This window comes from Pygocentrus nattereri, chromosome 28, assembly GCF_015220715.1.
Source record: "Pygocentrus nattereri isolate fPygNat1 chromosome 28, fPygNat1.pri, whole genome shotgun sequence".
Taxonomy (NCBI): Eukaryota; Metazoa; Chordata; class Actinopteri; order Characiformes; family Serrasalmidae; genus Pygocentrus; species Pygocentrus nattereri.
Window position 1 is genome coordinate 269738 of NC_051238.1, and position 11026 is coordinate 280763.

An 11026-nucleotide genomic window follows, 5' to 3' on the forward strand; every position below is an offset into this window, starting at 1 on the left:
TGTGTTCTCAGCTCTGTGGACTCTGAGCTGCAGAGGAACCATTAGTTCATCCTGATGACGCTGTGCTGTTTTCTGGGTTTCAGACTGGGTTTTTAGACTTTTTTTTTTTCTGGAATCCCCATGAAACGAAACGCTGTCACTGCTGTAAGAAAACGGTTCTGTTCAAGTAAAAGAACAGAATATTCCCAAAATGGGTTTGAATATTGAACCGGAGCAAAGTCAGCTGTTTAAAGAACAGGATTGCGGGTAAAAGCCAGGTCTGAAATCTTTAAAAATAAACAGAAAAACTTTTGTTTGTTTTCTTAAATCAGATTTTTTGTTTTTTCTGTCTTTTCTGGATTATTATGTTTGTTTTTCCCTGAACAAAATCCAACAAAGGTGCATAAATAAAACACGGACAGGAAGTGGTTACAGATTTTTTTTTTTTTTTATTTATTGTGACAAAATATGTACAAAATATTCTGCAAATACTAAAATATTTTTTTTTTCTCTCAAATTTTGGGGAACTTATCAAAAATTTAGAAACATTAATAAACAATTAAAGAGTCAATGAGTCGCTGTGTTTATACTCAGTTCTGCACGAATGAGGTCTCTGTATGCTAATGAGCCTCTAACAAGTCTGACCTGAATCAGCCCCAGCTGTTTGGTGGTGTTGAGATGAATGGAGCTCACATGTGAGCCACACCTCTAGGTTTATTTCATCAGTGCTTCTGTTAATCACATCTTTTATTTTGTTTTAATATTCGTTGCTATGGAAACAAACTTTGAATTTTTTTTATTCATTATTAATAATTAATTATACAAGCAAAACCAAACAGCTTAAAGATCAAAGGCTTTCATCCTTTTGTTTTATATAATGTCAAGAACTTTGAGAGATTTACTCTTAAAAAGATGGTTCTTCAAGAGTTCTTTCCTAAAGTAGGTGGTTCTAGAACACAATCATTTGTGTGATTAAATGGTTCTCTGCATGGTGAAATGGTTCTCCAGATTGATGGAGAATGTGTTGTTTATGGTTCTATATAGCACCAAAAAGGGTTCTGCTATTGTTATGATGTCAGGCTTATAACAGTAGCAGAACCCTTTTGGTGCCATTTCGACCCATATACAGCACGTTCTCCATCAGTCTGGAGAACCATTTCACCATGCAGAGAACCATTTATTCATACAACTTTGAGTGCTTATGGTTCAGTTTAGAACCACTGTCAATGTAAATACTGTACTGATCAGATATAAAGCACCCATGAGAACATTCTGGATATTGATTGTATTAGAATGTCTCAATGTTCTACAGCTTTAGCTCTTCTACTGCTCTGTTCATCGTAGAGTTTAATTCTGAAGAGCCACCCTGAATTCACTGTTTATTTCTCATATGATTAGTTTAAAACGTGAACGACTCCACGTCACTGTCTGTTTATTACTGTAACGAACAGGTTCTTTTCCTTCTTTCTTATTATTCTGCCCTCTTTGATCTCCACACTGAGGTTCCTCAGATCTCTTATTATTTATTATGTATCTCAGTGATGCTGGTCTCTCAGGACGCTGCAGTGGGAGACGAGCTCTCTGACAGGGCTGTGGGTTTCATTGTCTGAGCAGTCAGTCTGACTGACCTTGGATGTTTTGTGGGTGTTTGAGTTGGGAATAGCATATGTTGATGCTGAAGGATGTTCCGTCAGGAGCACCGGGGAGGAACCATGTATGACCTGCTGCATCTGCATGGAGAGAAACGGCTGGCAGGGCTGGACAGGCTGACCGACTCAATCACCAAACGACGTCCGCGTTCATCTCTGACAAACACTGAGCGAGGTGACAATCACACTCCATCTGAGAGAACCTGAGAGAGAACAGAGAACACTGAGTAGAACACTGAGAACACACTCTCTCTCGCTCTCTCAGCTACTTAGTCTTTCACTCCCACTCTCGGTCACAGTCACTCTCTTGAGATCTATCCATCCATTCATCTGTTAGTATGTTAATTTCTTTAAAAATATGGTTCTTCAATGGTTCCTTAGAATGTTTTGTATGTGGTTATGTATACAACCTTTTTGAGGATTCAGAAGAACTTTTTTGGTTCCGTATAGAGCCCTTCGCAGTAAGGTTTTATAAAGCATGATCTCCAGCACGTTCTCTATCAGCCTAAAGAATCTCTCATGATACAAAAAGAACCCTTTAATGTAGCGTATTCACAGTTCTATACAGAACTATTTTCTTTACTAGAGAACCTTTGAAGAACTTGAGCCGATGTTGGGTTTTAACTGTGTGAGCTCAAACACGGCACCATTCAGGGTTCTCAGGAGAAACTCGAGGTTTTGGCTCCATAATTTTTAATCTGCAATTCCGGTTCCTCATCCTCACATGCAGAACCCAGAGAACAGTGTTAATGTAGGACTGAGAGGCTTCAATGACTGTCAGTGAGAGAGAAAACAGACGCTGTTGATGAACCTCTGAAGCAGTGACTTCTGTGCGACTCCTCAGGACTGAAGCTCTGACCATGTCCAAATGCAAAGGGGAAAAGCAGCTTTGAGAAGGACAGTTATTCATCCCATCACTGAAGAAGTCATGGAGCTCTGGGCTCTCAGAGCGGCCAGCAACACGGAGGCTTCCAGAACAAGAGTGAACTTTGTCTTTGACGGCCAGCTGGCACGAGCTGAGTGGGCTCTGACTGCTGTGTGTATTCTGGACCAAACACTGAGCTCAGCTGCTCCCTCGAGACCCCCACAATGAGGCCTCTCAGAACGAGAGAGAGAGAGAGAGAGAGAGCTAACGTTTCTCAGTACTTAGTGCTCGTGGTTGATGCTGTAGAGCAGAGTGTGTTTTGGCATCGGGTTCTTCTCTGGTTCTTGGAGGCGGATGTTCTTAATGAGTAATCAGACGTCACTAACAGAGTCCAGTCAACTGAGCTACGAAACTCTGAACTGACCAATCTGAGCCTAAAGCTACAGGTTTTATTCCGTTACTTTTACTTCCTCTACGCTCCATTTACAATAATAATAATAATCATATTATTAAATTTGCCCTTTTTCCTTTTGACCTCATTAACCCTGAACTCACTGTTGCTGATATTACTATAATCTGTGATTCTTCATTTGAATTTTGGTCAGAATATCGTGAGAGCACTGAATTATGAATCCAGCATTGAGAACCGACCCGAGTCATAAGCAGAGTGTGTCGTTACACACTGACTCCATCATCATCATTACACAAACACAGACTGAAGCAGAGTCAGACTTTTCAGCGGTTTTCATAAAAATGGGAAAACAGAGTTACAGGGACGGATGAGTGGGGGTAGAGTTAAAAAGCAGGTATGGAGGGATGGATTGATGGAAAGATAGATAGGTGGATGTACGGAAGGATGGATGGAGGTTTAGACAATGGGGCTCAGGTAGTCAGGTATACTGATAGGACTGTATAGTGACTACATACTTGATGTTAATGACTGAAAATTCTGCACGGTTTCATTTTAAAAGCACTCTATAAATATTCTGGCCGTCGGTCAGATCGAGTTAAAATAACAGCAAAGACAAACAACAAGATGAGAACATCTGTGATGTACTGCTACCCGATCTGCTCTCAGTGACCGACATAAATCATCATCATCACCGTAATCACAGCTCCTTCGTCCTCACATCAGTTATGGACTATTAATGATGCAGGAATTTAATATTTTGTGTAATAAATACAGGAAAAGAGCCGCATGTGTACAGCTGCTGGAGGTTTAATCAGCTAGAGTGTAGTAATCTGACCAGCTCTGAGCCAAGTCTTACTAGCCCCTCTGAGCCTCCAGAGGACAAACGCTCACATCACCGACCGTTAGCCAATCTAGCCTCATCAATCACCAGCAGAGCCCAGTGCTCACCATTAAAGCCACAGACCAGCTTCAACTTAGCAGGACGTGCTCTGTGGCTTATTAGCTTATTAGCATTAGCAATTAGCATGGCGCTAACTGCAAGTCTGAATACCGCCACAAACCGTGATGGAGAATCATTACTGACAAACAATATTTCAGACGAAGGACGTCTTGAAAATAATTACGATTTACTATTCTGACTAACATTGTAACTGTGATTTAAACTGATTATTTTCTATAATTAAAGTAAAGCTTGACCCCCTGACTATAATGAACCAGATAGCCAGTTAGTCGTGGTTGTGATGTCACAACAAGATAGATCGGTTCAAGATTTCTACAGCCAACTCACAGGCTCTGTGATATTAGATTAAATTTCCCCTCTTAAACCCTAATGTTGTGTTAATGTGGACTATAATCTGAAAATAACTGAAGCTCTTGCCCTTTGAAAAAATGCACTAAAACTGCAATTTCAGCATAAAAACAATTAATCTTTCAGCTCCAACACTCAATAAGTGTCTGCGTTTACTGCTAGCTACATTAGCCTCATAGTTCTGGAGCTAAAACTACAGAAACAAACTTCAGACTCCAAACACGTCTCAGCTGATCGACAACATTTGCTCAAAGGGAGGAAACTGAACGAATTACATTTTTCACTGAAGATGAAAACGTTAGAATGATATTTAGCCTCTCGAGCGTGTGAATAACTTATCTCACTAACTTTCCTACAAGTTGGTGCTTAAACACTTAACAGCAAGAGTTTTCAGCGGTTCCTGCTTAGTGCCAAGAAAACAGTGTCCTGCTTTCACCTGTGAAGAATTAAACTCGATCAGAGCCAAAGATGATCTCAATGTTCCAGCCTAGAGCTCAGCTCCCTCTCATTCAGCTCAGCACTGACTTAGACACAGCACCATTTACACACACACTAACAAACACACACTGACACACACACACACAAATGATGTGATTTGTTATGACATGCAGAGTTTCGCTTTCCTGAATGAATGTGATTTTGTATTTAGTGAGTGATCCTAGCCTTTATGAGCCAGTCAGGCCTCAAAGTTTGATCACAACTCCCTGCACAAGCACACACAATTCTCCCTCACGCATTACACTTAAGGGTTCTCGGCAAGCTGTTGGTCTTCTCTAAATGGGAGGCTGTTGAAAAAAACGAGGTGAAGAAACACCAATTTAACCACTAATTTAAGTTAATCTTACTATAATACACTACAGGAAGCGTAGGGGGCGTTGCGGCTTCTACTGTTTCATTTAAAACCCTCTATAATGTTCATATGATCCACACAGTCACTCTGACAGACTGTGATACACTACAGGAAGCGTAGGGGGCGATACGGCTTCTACTGTTTCATTTAAAAAGCTCTATAATGTTCATATGATCCACACAGTCGCTCTGACAGACTGTAATACACTACAGGAAGCGTAGGGGGCGATACGGCTTCTACTGTTTCATTTAAAAAGCTCTATAATGTTCATATGATCCACACAGTCGCTCTGACAGACTGTAATACACTACAGGAAGCGTAGGGGGCAATACGGCTTCTACTGTTTCATTTAAATGGTGTTAATGCTCTATAAAGCTACTTTCTGATTGGGTTAAAAGCATTCCACAGTGCTAGTAGATAGAAAGATGCTATCCATGCTAACTGCTCTCCATTGACCATTCATTATGACCAGTGTTAGCACTGTTAGCTCAACTACTAGCATAAACAGTCTCACCCTGCAGGAAACGGCATCAGGCACATTGGACAGCACTCCAGCTTTGGTTCTGCTAATCCTGATCCGGATCCTCCTCTGGATGTCCCAGCTTTACACTCACTGTTGTTCTCCAGGAGGAAAACTGCGGATCCAGATCCTCCTCTTACTGCACCATCGGAACCCGTTCCGGATCCTGTTCTGGATTTAGATGACCCAGATTCAGCTTTATCACACTCCGCTCTGGATTTTCTTTCAGATTCTCTTCCTGCCAACTTTCTCCCTTGTAGTTTTGTGCTCTCAGCTCCGTCGCCATGGGAACCATGCTTGATCCTCTCTCTCGCCTTCGCACCTCCAGGTTTTTGAGTTCCCGTCAGTAACCTGCCTCTGTCCCCATACCGCTTACACTCTCCACCCTCAGACCAGTCAGGCTTTTCGGTCCATCTGTGTAACGATCCTGCATCTCCTAAACAGTGAGCCTGAATGTCCTCTAGGTGGCGCTGAGGACTGCTCAGTGTTTGCCATTCACCTCCCGTTTCACTCAGCAGCTGAGCTGAAGCTTCAGGCTGGCGGTTCCCTTCATTAGGAGAGAAGTGTGGTTCACTGTGCATTTGGACGCAGCCCAGTGAGTCACTTAGAGCAGGAAGTTCACTCACATCTTCATCCAGACAACACCAGTGCCGCTCGCTCGGCTCCTCCTGCTCTGCCCACTGAGAGGAATTAAGAATAAACCCCCCCTCAGCTCAGATCCTTAAAGATTCCACAATATTAATATTAAAACAATATTCAGACAAATCAACAACCATAACACTGCTTCACCCTTTAAAGGGCGCATATCCAACACTTTACATACGTTTCATTTTTTATCATTTATTTCTACATGATCATTTTCCTGCTTCTCTTTAATCCTTACAATTAGAGTTGACCACAAATAAAATTACAGAAACATCTTAGTCTCTATGACGACAGTGACAGTTCCTACCTTCATAATCTCATCATTAACTCCAGATCAGAAAACAGCATCACACAAACATCCTAACTAGATTAAACCTCCTAAATCCTATCGTAATTTTAGGATGAACCCCAACAGGGTCCTGTTTAAGGTCCGTTTCTATGGTTTTTAGGTGGCTGAGTCAGACAGCGTAGTTCACTACCAGCTTAATGAGCTCCATTTGTTTCTACTATAAAACGCTGCTTTCACTGGGAGATGTTTTTCTTTTCTAACTCTGCGTTTTAAAAATCTCAGACGCTGCTGACTCAAACTCCACTGCCCCTCTGATCACCTTCCTGTGTTAATGTTGATGATGAAATATTACAGTGATGGTGGTGAATAATGAGGAAACAGAGCTGAACAAGTGTCTGTTTATTAGGAGGAGTAACGTTAGCACGCTCAGCTAAAGTGTTTGGGAAATGGAGACTGAAACTGGGGAGTGACAACAGCAGGGGGCGCTCTGATAAACACACTTCAGTTCTGTTTGGCCTTTTTTACATCAGGAACAGCAGCTGTCTGGCTAGCTTGATTTTTTTATTGTTTTAGCTGTGAACTGTCATAGCCTTTTTGGTGCTGTATAGAACCACCTACAGCACATGTTCTTATATGTTCATGGTTCTGTGTAGAACCATTTTCTTCCGTGAAGAACCCTTGAAGAACCATCATTTTTAAGAGTATAGGACATGATAAAACTGCTCTCTCTAAATTCGATTCTGAATTTGATGTGAATTGCTGACTCCTGATTGATCCTCCTGCGCTTGTGTTCAGTTCCTCTCTGCAGTTTCCACTATAGTGAATAATTTAACTGCTGCTGCGTCTCATTACCTGCTGCCTGTCTCTCAGTCTCCAGCTCTGCTGGGCCGCTCAGCATCCAGAAGTGCCAAACCAGCATTATACACGCTGGCAGCTAGCCGGCACTCCGCACTTTCAATCATCCTGTCTCCATGGAAACCTGCCACCAAAGCTGCCAGTCATTCTTACAACCTTTCAGCTTCTGACACTAATTGACAGCCACTGCTACTTACTCACAGCCGAACGAGAGGAACATCTGCTGTGTTTGTTTTTCATCTTACATTCTCGGTTCCACCAGTTGTGGGTTCTGCAGTGACAACCGGTTCCAGGTCAGTTCATAAGGGTCAGTAAAATCTCCCACGTTAACACTGAGGCACTCCGGTCAGGTCTGATCTGAATATCTGAATATCTCTCAGAGCAGGAATCACCTAACCAGCGTAGAGCTGAGAGAAATCCTGACCAGACTGCTTCACTCATTCACTCATTCTGTCCAGGATCTACACATGCATACATTACACACATTAATATTCATTATATATTAATATTTGAAATCTACCCACCAGCCCAAGCACTTCATTCAGAAGCCTTTGATCACGCTGATCAGATAATAAATGATAATAAATTCTCGCTGTAAGGGCTGCAGCAGAGTGGCATTTACACTGCAGCGCTCCGTGGAAGTGAAATAAAATACTCTGAAATGACATTTAAAAGCCAGTCGGACCAGATGGACGTGACATGAAGTCCATCCTAACCCTTATGTTGAGAGTAGTTGAGAAACAGTTCAGAAATCAGTGATTCTTCATTAATATAACACTGACATTTATTTTATTTCTCCGAGACGATCTTAAAGAAGCTTTTCCTGGTGGGAAGTGTCGTTCTTTACCGCTTTTAGCAAAGTCAAAAAAGTGGGCTTACTTTTTAAGTTTCTGAGGTGTTAATAACATAAACCGCTCAGAGCTTTGGCTCCATAATGAGTCCAGCTGTTCACACTCAAATCTGTGTTTATTAAATGCAACCAGAGGACAAAGTGCCAGTTAAACAACACTGTTTACTCCCAACAGACTCACATTCACTTTGTTACACGTTATATTTCTTTATAACTGGATATATTCTACTAGCAGGCAGCACAGGTAGCAGAAAGCTAACCAGCTAACACTAAGAAAGGCTTGAAGTTTAATCCTTTAACTAAAGTGTTACTTAAAGCATGAGACGTACACAGTAAAGTGTGTTACTTACAGGCCTGTTCTGAGCTGAAAATGTCTGTATTTGAACTAGACCTGAGATTAAAATCCCAAATACTTGCCACACTAACCCCGCTAGTTTAGCGCTAACAGAGTTACCATGGTGAGTGTATGAGGAGCTTTAACGCTGGAGTAAACTTGATTTCTGTTCTAGACTCTGATGTCTCTGCTTTACGGTTCTCAGCCTGGGATTCTCAGTGTAAACACAGTTAAACGGAGTGACTTTATTTTGTGAATAACTGGTTTAGCAGTGAACAGTGAAGTGCTTCTTTTACAGACATCAGCACACAGACGTTCTGACATCCCAGCCATAAAGATCATTTATATTCTTATTTATTCACATATTTCTAGGATGTTATTAGCATATCAATTATAAACGTATTGTTTGTTTACACTTTGCTTAGCGCATTTACTCAAAAGCATAGATAAAGCTTGTGTTTTATATAACAATATAGGAACTGCCTAGCAACCACTTAGGATACCATAGCAACCATCTGGCACCTGCTGAGTCTATGCAATGCTTTAATGTTTAATAAGAGAAACATTTCGATTAGGAAGCTGGGCTGTGACATCACACAGGGCAGTGGGCTCATTCTTTATGGGTACTGGGGCAGGTGTGTGACATGGGGTGGGGGGTGCATTAGCATCATACCGTGGGGGTCTCTGGTAGCTCTGGAACCCAGAAGACCATGGCAGGAGTGCTGGACACTGCTGGACAGAAGGCCTGCAGGGTGAGCGCCCACAGTTTCTCCACCGCTGCCAGATCAGCTGCAGCCCACCAGGGCCTGCTGGACCTACAGGACCAGAAATAGAGCAAGAACAAAAGGATAAGCTGCTGCAGCATTTAAGGTAGAAGGGATAATTCGAAACTACAGCCACATAAAACAGTGATCTAGTGGGCGAGAACATGTTTATAGAACACAAGAACCGCCAGAAATAGAACTAATCAGAACTCGCTCTGACCCGCTGCTCGTGCTGGATGAGTCTCCGTCAGAACTGAGTAGACTCTTCCGCAGATCCCTGCAACCCGACTTCGCTCCGGGTTTGTTCTCCTCCGCCGCCGCTTTCTTTCTCCTTAGTTTGGACATCGCGGCTGTTTGTTCCGCTGAAATACCGCCAAATTTCAAAATTTCACCTCCTTAGTCACTTCCTTATCTGAGAACGAGCCGCAGTTATGCGTGTCAATGTTGCGCAGCCTCAGCGCAGTCCGAGTGTTGTTATTCAGTTTATTCAGTTCAGAATAAAAGCACTGTAAAAACTAATTAAATAAAAAAAAATAAGTTCAGATTAAATTAGCTGTAAAAACAAATTCAATTTAGATTCTATTTTAATAATTATTAATTAATAGGGGGGGGGGGGTGGTTCAGTATGCGTTGAGTGTGTTGGGTTTAGTGTGTGTTGGGTTCAATGTTTGTTAGTTTAGTGTGTGTTGGTTTAGTGCGTGTTGGGATCAGTGTGTGTTGGGTTCGGTGTTTGTTGGGTTCAGTGTGTGTTGGATTTATTGTGTATTGGTTTAGTGTGTGTTAGGTATAGAGTGTGTTGGGTTCAGTGTGTGTTGGTTTATTGTTGGGTTTAGAGTGTGTTCGGTTTGGTGTATGTTGGGTTCAGTGTGTGTTGGTTTAGTGTGTGTTAGGCTCAGTGTGTACTGGTTTAATGTGTGTTGGTTTAGTGTGTGTTGGGTTCAGTGTGTGTTGGGTTTGGTTTCTTGGATTCAGTGTGTGTTGGGTTTAGTGTGTATTGAGTTCAGTATGTTTGGATTTTAGTGTGTGCTGGGTTCAGTGCGTGTTGGGTTCAGTGTGTGTTTGTTTAGTGTGTGTTGGGTTTAGAGTGTGTTGGGTTTGGTTTCTTGGATTCAGTGTGTGTTGGGTTTAGTGTGCGTTGGGTTTTGAGTGCGTTGGGTTTTGAGTGCGTTGGGTTTAGTGTGTGTTGGGTTTTGAGTGCGTTGGGTTTAGTGTGTGTTGGGTTCAGCGTGTGTTGGGTTCAGTATGTGTTGAGTGTGTTGGGTTCAATGTTTGGCAGTTTAGAGTGTGTTGGGTTCAGTGTGTGTTGGGTTTATTGTGTATTGGTTTAGTGTGTGTTAGGTATAGAGTGTGTTAGGTTCACTGTGTGTTGGTTTATTGTTGGGTTTAGAGTGTGTTCAGTTTGGTGTATGTTGGGTTCAGTGTGTGTTGGTTTAGTGTGTGTTAGGCTCAGTGTGTACTGGTTTAATGTGTGTTGGTTTAGTGTGTGTTGGGTTCAGTGTGTGTTGGGTTTGGTTTCTTGGATTCAGTGTGTGTTGGGTTTAGTGTGTGTTGGGTTTAGTGTGTATTGAGTTTAGTATGTTTGGATTTTAGTGTGTGCTGGGTTCAGTGCGTGTTGGGTTCAGTGTGTGTTTGTTTAGTGTGTGTTGGGTTTAGAGTGTGTTGGGTTTGGTTTCTTGGATTTAGTGTGTGTTGGGTTTAGTGTGTG

The 11026-nt window shown here is 42.0% G+C and overlaps 1 protein-coding gene across 1 annotated transcript; it reads right to left on the reverse strand.

The window, feature by feature from the left end:
- Nucleotides 1–467: 467 nt before the first annotated feature.
- Nucleotides 468–9749, reverse strand: si:ch73-70k4.1. The gene is made up of 4 exons (XM_017681800.2): nt 9542–9749; nt 9231–9372; nt 5579–6264; nt 468–1831 (listed from the first exon to the last, which is right to left on the reverse strand). The coding sequence occupies exons 1-4, from the start codon at nt 9664–9666 to the stop codon at nt 1759–1761; spliced, it is 1026 nt and encodes a 341-aa protein (XP_017537289.1). The 5' UTR covers nt 9667–9749; the 3' UTR covers nt 468–1758.
- Between the last annotated feature and the right edge of the window lie 1277 nt (nt 9750–11026).